Source organism: Thunnus thynnus, chromosome 2 (assembly GCF_963924715.1).
Source record: "Thunnus thynnus chromosome 2, fThuThy2.1, whole genome shotgun sequence".
Taxonomy (NCBI): domain Eukaryota; kingdom Metazoa; phylum Chordata; class Actinopteri; order Scombriformes; family Scombridae; genus Thunnus; species Thunnus thynnus.
The window spans coordinates 30,737,234-30,753,696 of NC_089518.1; the positions used below are offsets into that span (position 1 = coordinate 30,737,234).

A 16,463-nucleotide genomic window follows, 5' to 3' on the forward strand; every position below is an offset into this window, starting at 1 on the left:
CATTTTTTATACAAGTAAATGAACTAGAGCTGCAAAGATTAGTCGATTGATATAACTATTCTGCTAATCAATTGTTTTAGTCATTTTTTAAGGAAAAATGTCAAACATTTGCTAGTTTCAGCATCTCTAATGTGAGAATTTGAAGCAAAGAAGCCATTTGAATACATCACTTTGGGCATTTTTTTCTGACAGCTAGCTAGCTAGCATTAACAATTAACAGTCAACCAGTTTTTGTTGCATATTTAAATGGATACAGTAGCTAATGTTAGTTACTGAAAAGCAATAAAATACTTGGAAAATACAATTTAACTGCGTCGTTTTAAGGTTTAGTTGTTCAGAGTTCAGGTTCAATCAAGTTTGACAGGTAATCGTTATTGCTCGCTATGCTAGCCATTCCAAGCTAACCATAGCATTTAACTTTACCAGAAATGATTGGCCAATGTTACAACTGCCTACAAGAAGTCTTTATCCTCCTGTAACGTTATAATGGAAAGTAAAAACTGGCACTTGCCAGTGCATATGCCACTGAAAGAACAGTTGCTTTTCTTTTAGATTTAGGCGTATTTTCCCATATATCAGGTCAGAACAGTCTGTAATTATTCTCAATAGTTACATTTTATTGGTAAAAAATTAATTTAGACTCTGAATCCTAAAGGCTGGATTAAGCCTTTTAGCCAACCCGCAAATTATCACCCACTTCTCCTTTGGCACTACAAAAAAAATCTACACTGCAGGGATTCATCTTGATGCACAAACAATCTTTGGCAGCAGCAGTCCGCAGCTGCGCGGGGGGAAAAACCAAAACCAAGACAGTGCAGTAGGTGTGCTACATCACGCTTAACATTTCTTCCAGGAAGTAGATCTTTTTTTGTCTTGAAGTAGACTAGATAGGAACACGTTGATGATAAACTTTTCTCTGTGGCTGCCATGTCGGATTCTCTGGACCGGTCCACGAAAATCAGCCTGTTGAAGGAGCCGGTTGTAAAGAAGCTCTGTGAGCTGTTGGACAAATCCAGCAATAAAGGATGGCGAAAACTGGGAGAGATAGTCGGCAGTGACAGACGGTTTAAAGTCAGGTACAGTCGGTTGAAATGATTCAGAGGATAAACTGTAGAAATACACAGAAATGTTGTGGTTTAAACGAACTTATAGGTTAGTGTCTCTGGCACCAACAATGTACACTTTTTTTATGTTATTTTGTATTTACTGCGGTATTACTGTGATATTACTGTGACAGAATGCAGTACCCTTACCTGTGATTCTATATAGATAACCTTATTATCACACAAATTAGGTAGGTAAGAAAAAATAATATAATAATCTATGTATATAATAACTACAGTACAGTAAAGTTTGGACACACTTTCTCATTGAAGTGAATGGGAAGGTGTATCCAAACTCTTGACTGGTATTATATATGTTCGTGTTTGCCTGTCTTTCTTAAACTGTATGTATATTTGTATAAATATATTGAGCATGATGTCAAATTCTTTACTCGGCCATGAAACTTGGCTTCTGATATTTGAAATATGTCTCGCTGTCAATATCCCGCATTGTCCTCCAGCTCAGACGACATGGAGATGTGCTCTCTGAAGGTGCTGGAGCTGGAGGGCAGCCCGAGCCGCATGCTGCTGAGGCTGATGGGAGAGCGAGGCTGCACCACAGGTCACCTGTTTGACTACCTCCAAACTCTGGGCAACTCAGAGGCCACGCAGTGCCTGAAACAATCAGGTACAGTGAAACTGCCCCCAGGCCAGGTTGGCTATTGTTCTGCGTGTTTTGGGCTTTAAAAGGGAATTTATGACTCACTTCAAGACCGTGGGTGACATTGTCAGGGAAGTTTATAGTCATCGTGACACTATCTAAGCTTGTCATTGTCGGCAGGCTTCAATCAGTTTGGGTTTCTGAAAGAGGAAACATATGATTAGTGTGTTTGCTCCATAATTTTATTCTTGGCGTGGCGGTATAACAGTGAAACTGCATTTAAACACTTCTGGGGCAAAAAAATCCCTTTTAAACCTACTTGGATGAATGTTATTTGTAGCATTAAATGTCAGCTTTATATAGAAACTGTTTGTCTTTGCCACAAGTATATAAACTAGAACTACAACTATATATAAGCAACTATTTCAGTAATTGATTCATCATTTTAGTAATTTTTTTTTAAGGTAAAATGGAAAATACCAAACATTTGCTGGTTTCAGCTTCTCAAATGTGAAGATTTGAAGCTTTTCTGTGTCATAAATTACAATAAAGTGATTATCTTTGGATTTTAAACTGATCAGACAAAACAAGACATTTGTAGACGTCACCTTGGGCATTTTTCACTATTTTCTGACAATAATTATTAGTTCTATCCCTAATATAAAAATCGGTGTAACAATGTACAACAAAGTTTGAATTCAAAGTGAAAGCATCCTGAATGTTCAGCTTTGCAGATCCTCATCCAGCCCCAGTCGGTGGCTCTTATATCTGGCCACAACCTGCGGCTCAGCTGCCACGCTGTGGGCAAATCTCCAGTACAATACCAGTGGTTCAAGACAAAGGAGGAGGTGAGTTACGATCTATGTATTAAACTCAGACTGGCAAAGGACTTGAAGGGAATTTTTACAAGTAAAACAAACTGCAGTTAAAGAGCCAAATTACTGGTTTGAGTTTGAAATTGTATTCATCAGCACTTCTCGATATTCCTGCCCCCAGGTGCCTCATGATGACCCCTTGTAGCTTTATGAGTTTTAAGGTCTCTTACTATGATTTCCTGGCTCTGTTTTAGATAGTTGACTAATAAAAAAAGCTTGGATAAACACCAAAAACACGATCCATTGTTATATAAGAAACATATTTTATCAAGCTCAAACAAATCACTAGGGATGCACAATATTGGATTTTTGCTGATATCCAATAGGCAGATATACACATTTTGGTGGATTGCCGATGCCAATATATGCACTTTTTTTTTTTTTGATGGCCCTCTGGCACATGCAGACATAAAATACATTGCTTTTCAAAAATGTACACATTCACAGGGCAAAATAAGGAAACTACTTCAACTCAGGTAACGTGTAAAACATGCCATATTTATTTTTATGTAACATTTTCAAACAAAACTTGTAACATTCATCCTACTTCAACAGGCTTGAATGATTCTCTACCTCAGACAATCCTAACAATAGCCACAACCGGGGAAAGTTTGACCTATTTCACAAGTTGCAAAACAAGGAAATAAATGTAATCTCTGTCCACAGGGATGATGTGAAAGTAAGTGCATTGTATAACTATGAGGCAATTAAAGCCGACTGAAAGAACATAAATAGACATATTGTACTCTAATGGTGTCATATATAATAATATATCAGTCAGAGGGACCGAATTCAAAGCTACCGTGACTATCACTAACTTACAACAATAACACTGAGCATGGAGTTAGCAGCAAAACTAACACAGAAACATCTTTCTCAGGACATTATGCAGGACCAGCAGGGAGAAATATGAGCCTTATAGATTAATCTTGCAGTTTGACTTCATCCATGAAACCCTTTTCCTCGTTGCCTTGCAGCTGCATCCCCAAACATGTGACCAGAAGCACAAAGCCAGCTGGCTAAACACATAAACAACACAGGAGTAAAAATCCTCAGAGTGCCTTCATTTCACTGCTTTTTAAAAACACGACATGGTGATAACATCCACCGGCATGAATCGTGTTTTTCAGACAAACAGTCAAACAGATTGTCACAATTAAAACATCATCTTATCGTCAGAAATGTTCATTTTGGGGTCATGCCGATATTATTTTAAAGCCTTTGACATGCCGATATCATCGTGAATCCCTACAAATCATCTCACGAGCCCCTCTCTCGGCAGATCTTTTTTCCCTCGGATTGAGAACCTCCTCTATATCGCTCCCTTATCAGTCCATATTGTTGACATTAAAAGCAGCTCCACAGTAAATCACCTTGTGCAAATATTTCACGTCACTTTTAAACATTCAGGTGTTCCACTGAAGAGTCAGAGCGGAACCAAAATAACCTCAATGTAAGAAAGATCAATATTAAATCTTATGTTTCCTGTATGTGAACCTGCATTTAACTGCAGTGTAAAATGTGTTGTATATGTTAAATGCTGTTCAGTTTTTCCAGGACTGTGTTGCACCAGCTGTTTGTAAATCTGTCACTAAGTTTGTGTGTAAAGTCTTTCTTAAGTTCTTAGTAACTATTTGCTAGTTTCAAACTATTGATTTACTAAATCAGTTTGCACCAATTAAAACCTAATAAATGTCTTAACTATTAAACATTTTAATAATGTGAATATCGGTTGCTAGGTAACATCTGTGTCCAATCAGAAGCACCCAATTAGAAACTGGAAGCAATATTTTTCCAAAAAATTGGACGTCACTGTAGCGTCAAGAGATTTAACTTAACTGCCAAAAATGACGGTTTTATATGTGTTTTAAAATCAGTAGTATTCATGCAGTACAGAGAAATCAGAGGGAAATACTCGATTATGCTACGCTAAGGGACCTTATATGATCATTTAGTCTAAGGTTACTGTCATAATATTTTGTAATTTTAGGTATATTGTGTTTTTTTTCCTGTGAAACGTAATGTAAAGTGTCAGGGCAGATATCTACTGTATTCCATATTACCTCTTTTTACTCTTCAATCTAAACAGGTCAGATATTAGCAAGCTAACGTTGTCATTTGGTTCACTCAGCTAGCGAACACAACAGTTACACCTGGCAGTTAGTAGGTGTAAATATTTAGTATCAACTAATCTCTATGTAAGAATTAGTTTATGTGTTGCAACCAGTTTTAATTTAGTGATGTGTAAATCTCCACTTAGTAAACACTTACAATATAACTAGGCTAAATTTGAACTTACACACGGACTCTAAACAGGCTCTAAACATTCCCAAAATTGCACAATACTCACATCACACTGTCAAGCTACTCAATGTTTCCCTTTTCCAATAACATCTAAAACCAGTTTTCTCCATAGCTAGTGACCCACTTTATTAGGAACACCTGTGCAATCTCACGTAATCCAATAAAACAACTGGAGTGCATCGAACTGAAAAGTGTTCCTAATATTTTGTCCATCCCATTAACATACATACTTTTCAATATAAGGCACTCAAGCACACCACCACCACCCACTGAAGTATCGGGTGTGGATATCAGTGGTATCAGCAGTGTATGTCATGCATGAGTGAAGAATTTGAGTGTGTAAGTGTTGTAAAATGCATGAAAACAAAGCCAAGAAGTAAATCAGCATAACCAAAAATAACAGGCGCAGCCGAGAGCCTGAGAGGGACTACATGAGTGCAGCGAGACCAGGTGCACTGATGTTACAGTAATTAGTCAGCTGCAGGGGAGAGACACCCTGCCGTCCCTTTTGTGAGACATTAGACCTTAAAATGAAAAATAGATTTGAAGATGCAGATTTGCTCCAGAGGTTGGAGATAATGTTTCTGTTCCGCTCTGTGATTTTTATACAATATTGATAAATGTCATTTTAAATTCGTCAACTCCAGGTGCCAAACAGCTTCTCTCCTGAGCTGGTGATAAGTCCGGTCCATCTGAAGGACGCTGGCTTTTACATCTGCAGGGTCAACTGCGGAGACATTTTTGAATTCAGCCAGTGGGCTCAGGTGGACGTCCTGAATGTCGCCATGTCGTACGGTGAGACGCTCCAGCACATAGGTGTCATCTATGTGCATTTGTTGGTATTTTTTTCTCTAATTATTTGAACCACTTATGTTATTTTAAATATTTTAGAGGTGCCTGCATAAACTGCAGGAGAGGATATGTTTATTTCTTCAGAATAAGTGACTCCTGTGGGAATTTCACCTCTGCTTCAGGTGCTCTTTCCTTTGAGAATTACCTGAAAGATGAGTCTATTTAACCGGATGAAGTAGATAATCTTTGAATGATGTCGCCTCTCCAACCACCATCAGGACAGAGTTATCATTCCTTAGAGGGTCGGCTGAAGGTGGTGATCCAGCCTCAGTCCCAGCGGCTACATGTTGGGCAAACCCTGCAGCTGGAGTGTGGAGCCGTGGGACGACCGGTTCCTCGCTACCAGTGGCATAGAAATGGAGTCCCAATCCCCGGCGCCACAAAGAGGAAATTCACGGTGAGGAGTGGTTGTTAGAGAGGTTTTCTGATTTAAGTTTGTAGTTGTCAAACATCACAAGGCACAAACTGTTTAAGTTTAACTTTGCAGTGCATTAAATAGTTAATAGTTATATATATTATTGTTCTCGCATTTCAGATTCCTCACGTGATGCAGGATCATCACGGCAGGTATCGCTGTGAAATCAACAGCAGCACTGAGAGAATGTGGACCAATGAAGTTGACATTGTGATAGGTATGTCACAACTTCATTACAAGTCTTAATTCTCGCATTTACAGTCCAGTAAATCCGGCTCCACTGTCATTAATGTCCAAGTGACTGTTTGCCTCTGTTCTTAACTGAAAGCACCAAGGATATCTGTCCAGTTTTCAGGGGCAATGGAGTGCTCTGAAGGTAGAGTTGGAAGGACGGATGCATGGTTTATTAAAAGGCAATAACACAAAAATTAGTTGGCATTAACTGCATGCAACCCTTAAATTGTTCCTCTAACCGCATGTGGGTCACAAATCAGATTATCATGTAAACACTAACCAGCACAAAACTCACAGGGTTTAATATCCTGGCTTCACATGCATGAATATCATTTTGAATTAATTCTATATTTGTCTAATTGTCAATAAATCCCATTAACCAAAACCTACAATGAGTTGCTCTTGCTAACAAATATCGTCTACATAGCCAAAGCCTGATTTAACTAATTCCTCTGTGCCATAGATCTACATTTTTGTCCAAAAACTATTAAAAAAAACACACCAGCGAGCCGCATCATTACACTAGGGACATGTTCCTTCATTGCCACAAACAAAACTATAGTTGTAGTGCTAAAAACTACAGTGTCGAGCTGTTTTAGGAAATTAGCTTTTGTTAAAAATGAAACTTTTTAAAGATTTACATTTTTAGGAGGAACAAACAGGTTCATGGTTGAGTGCCACTGACAGGTTGGGGAAGTTGGAAAGTTATAGTAAAACATATTGTTGGTTTTGGTCTTTTCATGGAGTTTGTTTGCAATACGACAAATTTAGAATAAATCCAGTCTTTTCCTTTAAAACTAACTTTTATTAACTGACTTAAATGCTTGAAAATTAGAATTAATTGCTCTTCTACAATCACAGTAAGGCTGACCTTCCCCCTTTTCCACTAATCAGTTAGAATCTATTTCTAACTCTGAGGTAAACAGGTAATATGATAGTGATGTGTTTGTATTTTTTTATTCCTAGATGACGTTTACGCCATTGGAGGGGGTGAGTAATTGTACTTATCAGGTGTTTTATACATGCTTTTGAATTCATATTTACACTTGCTGTATGATCCTTTGTGATGTTTTCGCTGTGACATTTGAATTTTAGGTTCTGGTGACTTCTTCTTAAATAGTATCCCGGACCAACTTTATGGTAAGTTTCTTACAACACATTTCTTTATGTGAGCAAATCATTCAACCTGTTCTCTAATGTATGTTTTTGTCACTTCTTTTAATGATTGATATGACAGATGTACAGTTCCTCTATATATGAACTGTTACTGTTCAGTCTCATATTAAAACCGATCGCACCGATCAGATATCAGTTCCCATCTCGACACCAAAAGACGGATGTGAAACTTGTAGCACTTTCTGTAACATGTGATGTCAGTAGCTTCGCATGTGGACAAAATATTACATTATGGCGTAATGCAGTCAGAAAAAAACAGAACATTGCAAAAGTTGGTTTTTGTTGCAGGGTTGATGTATGACATGAAATCAAACGGCTAATATTAATGTCATTGTGTTTGGTATTCAACACAAAATGACCAACTGCCTTAGTTTACTCATCATCATCAATCAGAAGGTTTGCAAATGTGTCTTAAGTTAAATTCTTTCCAGGTTTTTGTTGTTCCTTGAGGGATTTTTTGTTGTAATTTTATAAAATGTATATACGGCATAAAAAGTAGGACATTATAAAAGCAGAACAAACGTAACGCAAAAGACAAACAACACAAATGAAACTAGACTAGAATCCACGATGAGCAACACTGAGGTGGATCGATAGAGAAAGATGAAAAATCTAGAGTAACAAAAACGCGTTCACATGTTAATTCCACACCAATAATGATCCCCAGTGGAAACTCCACCCACTGTCAGACTCACAATGTGTTTAAACAAACAAAGAGGTCTAAAATGATGCAGCAGAACCAGAGATATCATCTGTTTTCATTCCACGCATTCCTCTTCCTCGTCAAAACCTGGGACCTACATCACCCACAGTGCAACTCCGTTCTATTCTTTCGACTGCACAGATTTGGGTATGTTATGCTAGTAGCGGCTAATTTGCGGAGATGAGGAGTGGGCTACAGACATCTGATAAACCCCATTTCCCTCCAGCTCCACACCCCCAGAGTTTGTTCATTTTCAAACTTGTATTCTTTATTCATGTCAGACTTCACACAGCCACAAAAGAGTTGGTTCTCCCCAAGACCTGTAAACAGACTTTGATGTGCAATATCAGTGGAGTTTCCCTTTTAAAATGACAAGGGGCAACTGTCTCGTATTATAATCCATATCTGTTAATCTGTTCTAGCAACAGTTTTTCTCATGAACTGAACTGTCTGAACTGATTCATTGATAAGTCGCCAACTGCAGAATTACTGTTAATATTTTGATAATCGATTAATAAGTTTGAGTAATTTCTAAGAGGAAAATGTCCAAATTCCCTGATTCCAGCTCCTCAAATGTAATATTTTCAATCAATCAATTTTTATTTATATAGCACCAAATCACAACAAAAGTCATCTCAAGGCACTTTTCACATAGAGCAGGTCAAGACCGTACTCTTAATTTACAGAGACCCAACAATTCCCATATGAGCAAGCACTTGGCGACAGCGGTAAGGAAAAACTCCCCTTTAACGGGTAGAAACCTCAAGCAGAACCCGGCTCTTGGTGGGCAGCCATCTGCTTTGACCGGTTGGGTTGAGAGAGAGAAAGAAAGAGGGAAAGGGGGGGGGGGCAGAATGACACCAATCATAACAATAATGACAATGACAGAGCAGCAGCCAGGGAAGGATGCCAACAGGACCGTGAAGGACCACGAAGGCTCAGCCCAGAACCCAGGGTTTCCTGTGAGATGAGTAAGCACAAAAAAAACTCCGGGGAAGAAGCAAAGTTAGTGACATGCATTGATGTTACATGAATGCATACAGATGGAGAGGAGGAGGAGGAGAGAGGAGCTCAGTGATTCATGGGAAGTCCCCCAGCAGTCTAGGCCTATAGCAGCATAACTAAGGGCTGATCCAAGGCGAGCCTGGTCGGCCCTAACTATAAGCTTTTGGTTTCTTTAGTCTTCTATTACAGTAAACTGAAAATCTTTGGGTTGTGGACTGTCGGTCAGGACAAAACAAGACATTTGAGGACGTCACTTGGCCTTTGGGAAACAGTGATGGACATTTCTACCATTTTCTTACATTTTATGGACCAAACAACTAATTGATCAATCGAGAAAATAATTAACAGGTTAATTGATAATGAAAATTCTCATTAGTTGCAGTTCTTTATTAGAAAGACAGCTGAATTTTTTTGAACAGCCCAAAAAATCTAAATGTGGTATCTGGGTGGCTTTTTAGCGAACCTTTCTTATTCATTCTGATATATGTACGTTTGGGAAAACTTCAAAGTATACATCACATTACTTATAAAGGACATTCCTCACTTGAATTTGTAGATGTTGCTGCTGACAGTACTACATCTTGATAGCTATATTTCATGCCTGGTTCACTTTTCAGTTCCAAGAGATGTTCCCTTGATGCATGTTTTCATGTATGGGTTGAATTTAACCCAGTGTGACTTTCTCCCTCTGTCCCGTCCCGTCACAGCGACTGACAAAGTGGCCTTGCTGATTGGCAATTTGTCCTACAAGAACCACCCGCAGCTCAAAGCTCCCATGGTGGATGTGTACGACCTCACCAACCTCCTGCGGCAGCTGAACTTCAAGGTGGTTTCTCTGCTGGACCTCACAGAGTCGGAGATGAGAAACGCTGTTGACGAGTTCCTGTTGCTGCTTCACAAAGGCGTTTATGGTATGTTTGGATTACAAAACATTATGTATGTTTTAGGTGATAGTCTTTTAGAGCGAAACTGACGGTAAGCTGGATGAACCATTGAAATGTACACTTCCCTCTTTAGGTCTTCTGTACTATGCTGGTCATGGATACGAAAACTATGGTAACAGTTTCATGGTGCCAGTAGATGCACCAAACCCGTACCGGTCAGCCAACTGTTTATGTGTGCAGAGCATCCTTAAACTGATGCAGGAGAAGGAGACGGGTCTCAATGTGTTTCTGCTGGACATGTGCAGGAAGAGGTGAGTCCTAGAGTCAAATAAAGGTACATTTGTCACGTTTGATAACAGGGATCTAACTGATACTTCTATATAGAAAGGTTTAAAATACATGTTGGTGAAAATGTAGAATAAGCTTTTCTTAATGCTGTAAATCAGTGATTCCCAACATGGGGGTCACAAGATAGATCTGAGGGGTCGCAGCATGAGTAATGGGAGAGCAAATAAGAAAAACTAGGCTTTGCAACACAAATTTAAATTCATTATTGACTTCTCTCTTGCTTTCTCTCCTTTTTTGTGGATAGTTTTAACTCTGCAGGTTCTAAACATTTATTCAAATGACACAATCTGAGAAGTTTACAGGTGAAAATTCTCAACTCATAGACTTCTGACACCTGCAACGAAGGGTCACAAGCAGATTTAGCTTTATTTTAAATGGTCACAAGCCAAACATTTTGAGAACCAGTGCTTGTAAATCACCAACATGAGCAACAACAAAAGCAACCATGAGTAGGCAGTGTAAGGCTCCCAGATATATAACTGCGACTTCTACTACAATGATCATCTAACAGAAAAGCACAAGGGTAAAAATGCAGCTGGAATAATTTTTCATGGGGAATTTCAGACAATTTATGTCCCCATGCTCTAAAAACTTTGAGCTTAAGACTGCGGGAGTTCTCCAAGAGTTGGCTTTCCCTCCAGTGTAGAGCTGTTGGGTACTTATTGCCTTGGTTTGCATCTAAAGAGTTTTATGGATTTATTCATTTTCCAGGAATATTCATGATGACAGTGCTCCAAACATTGTCTTGAGGGTCACAGCCAACATTGTCTTTGGATACGCTACGTAAGTCTGAAACATCAACTATCATTTAAAACTAAATTTATATATATATTTTTTCTTTTTCACAAGAATATAATAAGTTTTATTTTTTGTCTCATGTGTCAGATGCCAAGACGCTGAGGCCTTTGAACTGAGCTCCAGTGGCTTCACCAATGGTGTGTTTGTCAAGTTTTTGAAGAAGCGACTGCTTGACGATGAGAAGATCACCGTGGTGCTGGACCGAGTCGCTGAGGGTAAGAGAGGAACAGGAACACAATATGTTAAGTAATAGAAAGGAAACATATGCGAAGAGGTGATATTTCAGTCTGGACACAGTGTCATTGCAGTTTAAGGTGAAATATATCAGACAGTAAAGCATTTAGTGTGAGACCATAAAGCCATTAGGAAACCGTGTACTGAGGTAATAAATCAAGTGAGAAGTTGGGTCATTTTCTCAGACTTCTATACAATCAGACTTGTTTTTGGAGCCAGTGGTGTCGCCCCCTGATGGCCATGAGAGAGAATTCAGGTTTAAGTCACTTCTGCATTGAATTTTGAGGAGATAATTAATGATAAAGAATTAAAAGACCACTTGGTAATGTTTGTTTGTTTTGTATTTGTTATGAAATCAGATTGTTTTAAAGTTACTGTAAGCGCTTCAGTTTATTTTTTTAATGGACATATGAAGTTAACTAAATGTAGCTTGCTTTGCTTTTTTATCAGTGTGTTTACATGCACTCAAGTAACCAGATTACAGTCGGCTTTCTCCAGAAAGCTGATTTCTTAACGGTCATGTTAACGAGAAACCTGGTTTCTGTAATCGGGGTAGAGGATTAGAGAAACCTGATTTTGACAGGTAGATTTCTCCTGGAGAACGCTGATTTCTCTGCCATGTATACACATAACCAGGTTTGTAATCGGCTTTTTACAAGCACACACGTGCATAAAAATAGACCGCAGACACGGAAAGAACAGCGGAGCCGCTGGATGAAAGGAGAGATTATTACTCAGAGTGATGCGTCCTCGTATTTTAAATAATTCCGACTAAAACAAAGTAGCATATAGAAATCTAAATAAGTCGCTTTCCACCTTTGAACATTTGAGTCAGACACTTTCTCATTGTGAGGGAAAGCTCCTACAGCTTCTGCCTGTCTGTCTTTCTCGCGGTGTATGTAAATGTGTTCCTTGATTACCCACGTAACCTGGTTTCTCTGAGTAATCTGGTTACTTAAGTGCACGTAAACACGCTGATGTCAAAATTGTATCTGCTCACTCGTTGGCTCATGTGAATTATAACTTTTGCGTGCAGACATGGGTCAGTTTGATGCCACAAAGGGGAAACAAGCTCTGGAGATCCGCAGCAGTCTGTCAGAGAGGAGAGCTCTGACCGACCCCATTCTGCCCGGCGACGGCGCCGATCACGCTCACAGCCGCCAGTGGGCGAAGGCTCACGGTGAGTTTTGACCATAAAGCTTATTATAGTTTTTAAAATTTGTTTATCATGTGTTATCACGGCACTGTAAAACCCCCATTTGCTTACTGCACGCTTAGGCAAATGTTGACTCTTGTTAACGTTGACTAAGCGCATGGTGCTTTCTGACATTATACACACTTACACACACACACACACACACACACCGGGGCTTCCCAGCGCAAACACACTGTTGTTGGCCGCTCTGTTGTTAGTTACTATGCAGCACGGTGGAAGAGCAACAGTCACCCGATGATAACATTATCACTTCTTCCTTTTTCATAAGCTAATAAATATTTGCTAATGAAACACAAATAAAATGGAAGGGAAGAAGATGACATTACTTCTGGTAGATTTGTTGTGATTCCTCTTACAGGACAGTAAATCTCCTGAAACCTTTGGTAAATGTACTCTGTAACACTGCTAGTCCAGAAATTAACAAAACCGTGTCTAAAGATCAATCAGATTGATTTTTCTTTTTCCTTTTTAGTTCAGTATGTTGCTTTACGAACTCTTCTTTTTTGCTTTTTGACTCACATTTTTCAGTTTCACTCGATTGTTCATAACAATAATGAGAAATGTGGGAATGTATAATGTATAGCTAGCTAGTCAGTTAGTTAAAGCCGGAGCGCAGGATTTTTATCTCCCCCTTCTGGCAGTGAGAGTAATTACAAAAACTCTCTGAATAACAGTCCAATAACATTTGGAAATTTTAGAAGAGCTGCATGATTAAATTATTTTATCCTCATTCAAGTTAGCAGAGAGCTAACTGGAATTTAGCTGGTTCAGCTGGCGGAGGTCTGCATTCATCCAGCGGCCAGCGCGGGAACGTCAAACCCGACACCAGACTGTATACTTTGAAATACAGAGAGATTTATCTGGCAGTGATAGGCTTAATTAGCATCGTGTGAACTCATTCGGCCATGGCTTGAATGTAACAGATGTTCATTTATATGTAAAAGTTCTGCAGGTTTAAAATTTATGTATGAAGGAAATCAAGATATCTTTTGCGAGACAGACCTAAAAACAGACACACTAATTAAAACAATCATACAAAAATATCAGCTAGTAAAAGTGTCTCTGTAACACTATTTAGCATTTAAGCAAACCTTTAATAAATCGTTTATAACACACTATAATGTAGTTTAACTCCTCCTGTGGGCAGGAAGTTGTTATACAATAAACAAGGAATTACAATATAGTACAACACAGTTGTCATAATATAAAATGTCTTCATAGTAGAAGTTATAATTGATGACAAATACTGTACATTAATAAACACTTTAAAAATGTCCTCATATCTGTTTATAACTTTGTTTAAGTGTGTTATAAATTATATCTTTATCGTGTGATCTGGTGTCATGTTTATTAACCGTTAAAATCATTTCAGAGCTTCCTGAGAGTATGTGTCTCGACTTCGACTGCGGAGCTCAGATCAAGTTGGGCTTCGCCGCAGAGTTCTCCAACGTGCTCGTCATTTACACGCACATCGTGAAGAAGCCTGCGGACATGTTGTTCTGCCAGGCTCACGTCACCGACTTCTCACAGGTCAGTGCACCGTCGTTAACGTTACGACAACAATGATTGATCATAAAATAATTTAGTGGGAAGTGTGAATTATTTTGACAGTGAGTGTGTGTGTGTGCATTTATGTCTTTGTGTGTACTCTTCCTCCTGCAGGACCTCGATGTGGATCCCAAAGAGATGAACAGAGAGACTCCAGAAGAGACGGGGATCTACCTTCTGTCCAGCAGCCTGCCGCAGCACTGCCTCTACACTAGACTCAGCTCCCTGCAGAAGCTCAAGGTAAAATACTCACATTCACTTTCACACAAAGAATTTTGACATAAAACCACCTGAACGCCTAAATAATATCTCCAGAAAACAGAATAACAGCCTTGTTTTTATCCAGGACTCATATTATCAAAGTAAAATAAGTTATTTACTGAGTGTGAAGAATAAGACACATTTATGAAGCGATTTACTCCCATGGCAACAAGGTTTAAGAGTGATCCTTTGTCTTTCATAGGATGTATTTGGTAAAAATTCAGTTTGAGAGAAGCAGAGAAGTTTATTCTCCCCTCACCCGACATTAAACCTTTTCCTTCCTCCCCACCTGCAACAGGAGGAGCTGGTCTTCACCGTGTGCCTTCAGGGCACCTTCACAGCCATGGATGACGACGATACCGTCCACTGGACCAAAAGCATCAGCATCGGCAAGCCGCTGATCGCCCGGCTTGACCTGCACCGAGCCATGCGGCGGAACAGCTGCCTGCAGACGTGCATGATGCCCCACAGCCCGTCACACAGCCCCTGTCACAGCCCGGGGCCCGAACACCACCTCCACCTCCATTACGGGCAGCAGCCGACTCAAGACTACAACCGCCTGTCCCCGCAGCATCACTGCCTGGATGTCTACGATCGTCCGCAGGGTGCAGTTGGAGGCCGCGGGGAGTCCTACTACGACACCATCAGCCATTACGGGCCGATGTATGACTCGGCTGGGGGGCTTTCGACCTCGCCGGGCAGGCACAGCATCCCTATAGAGGCCAGTGAAGACATCAATGAGCTGCAGAATGTGTTCATCAACAGTCTGCAGTTTCAGCAGCAGTGAAACAGTTACTGGAAGTCACTGAGCATTAAATGTGCCTTTTGTTGTATCTGAAATTCTGCTGCTCTTTCTGTTACTAATATGATTCTTTTAGAAAGTTAATTCCTGAGGTTACAAGCATTATTTGTCTCAATAAGCTGTAAATTGACTTTTTACTTAAAGTTGAAAGAGTTTTGTAAATAGATTTTTAGAAAAAATGTTAGTAAACTGATGTATTTGCACCATTTGTGATATTTGTTGTTTATTTGTCAAATTTACCGACGATTCTCAAGATTCTTACCAAACAGAAAAGTTAACAGGCTGTGTTTAAGCAGCTCTTAAAGGCCTCGCGGGCAGTAATGTTAGTTATAAAATGTGTTGAGAGATGTTATACATCTATAAACTACAAGTGACAGAGGACTGTGCTACAAGAAGCTATTTAATACTTTTTTTTTTTGGAGTTTCAGTCAGCACCATCAGACCTGCAGCAGTATTTAGGAAGCTCATAATAATGTCTCATAATGGACAAATGTTGATTTTAGCAAAAACCTACATGAACATAAATGTTGTAATCGGTCAATCCATCTGTCCATTTATTTGCTGTTTATGAAGATCCAGGTCACATTCATTTAATCAATTATATCATAAGGAATTATTGTTATAAACTGCTGGGAAGTACAAAAAAATCATTCTCAGCTTTTTCATCCCCTGGCCTGCTTTTCTATGTGGTATTAAAAAGTCTTAAATTTAAGGTGATGGTAGTTTAATAATGGGTCAAAACAAGATCAGACATGTCAGAATCATTGTGCAACGGTATTACAGACTCTTTTCTAAAGAGATGAAATTGTACCTCTTACAAAGGAGCTGAGCGTGTACAAATTATAGGAGCATTGAGATGAAGAAGATAAGAGGAGGAACAATCTGCACCCTTTAATCCAAGGAGGAGAGTGTTGTAAACATGCTGCATGTTCTTATAACTGAGATAAAAACTGCTGTCAGTAGAGCAAACAGAGGCTGCAGGAGCTCCCTCTGCTGCACAGCTTGGATAATCACAGTATTTAAGACCATCAGCGAAACAATAATGAACCGGAGGAGGGAAAATGAAAACTTCAAAATACCTGGGATGATGGGATAAAATCAGAT

At 39.3% G+C, this 16,463-nt stretch overlaps 1 protein-coding gene across 2 annotated transcripts; it reads left to right on the top strand.

Annotated features, from left to right (window-relative positions):
- The first annotated feature begins 191 nt into the window (after window positions 1-191).
- On the top strand, window positions 192-15,567 carry malt1 (MALT paracaspase 1). 2 transcript variants are annotated; one of them, XM_067615655.1, is made up of 17 exons: window positions 192-1,076; window positions 1,565-1,731; window positions 2,431-2,552; window positions 5,531-5,678; window positions 5,954-6,132; window positions 6,271-6,367; window positions 6,479-6,526; window positions 7,351-7,374; window positions 7,480-7,524; window positions 9,976-10,179; window positions 10,286-10,463; window positions 11,212-11,283; window positions 11,386-11,513; window positions 12,569-12,712; window positions 14,121-14,278; window positions 14,411-14,536; window positions 14,856-15,567. In XM_067615655.1, exons 1-17 carry the CDS (start codon window positions 928-930, stop codon window positions 15,342-15,344), a joined length of 2,478 nt encoding a protein of 825 aa, XP_067471756.1. In that variant the 5' UTR covers window positions 192-927; the 3' UTR covers window positions 15,345-15,567. The 2 variants fall into 2 exon arrangements, with proteins under 2 accessions (XP_067471756.1, XP_067471765.1); XM_067615664.1 differs by lacking the exon at window positions 6,479-6,526 and having other exon boundaries at window positions 195-1,076.
- Window positions 15,568-16,463: the final 896 nt, after the last annotated feature.

Coding starts and splice junctions, on each gene's coding strand:
- malt1 (XM_067615655.1), top strand. CDS start 928: ATGTCGGATTCTCTGGACCGGTCCACGAAAATCAGCCTGTTGAAGGAG. Junction 6,527..7,350: donor GGCAATGGAGTGCTCTGAAG/GTAGAGTTGGAA, acceptor TTTTATTCCTAG/ATGACGTTTACGCCATTGGA. Junction 7,525..9,975: donor TATCCCGGACCAACTTTATG/GTAAGTTTCTTA, acceptor GTCCCGTCACAG/CGACTGACAAAGTGGCCTTG.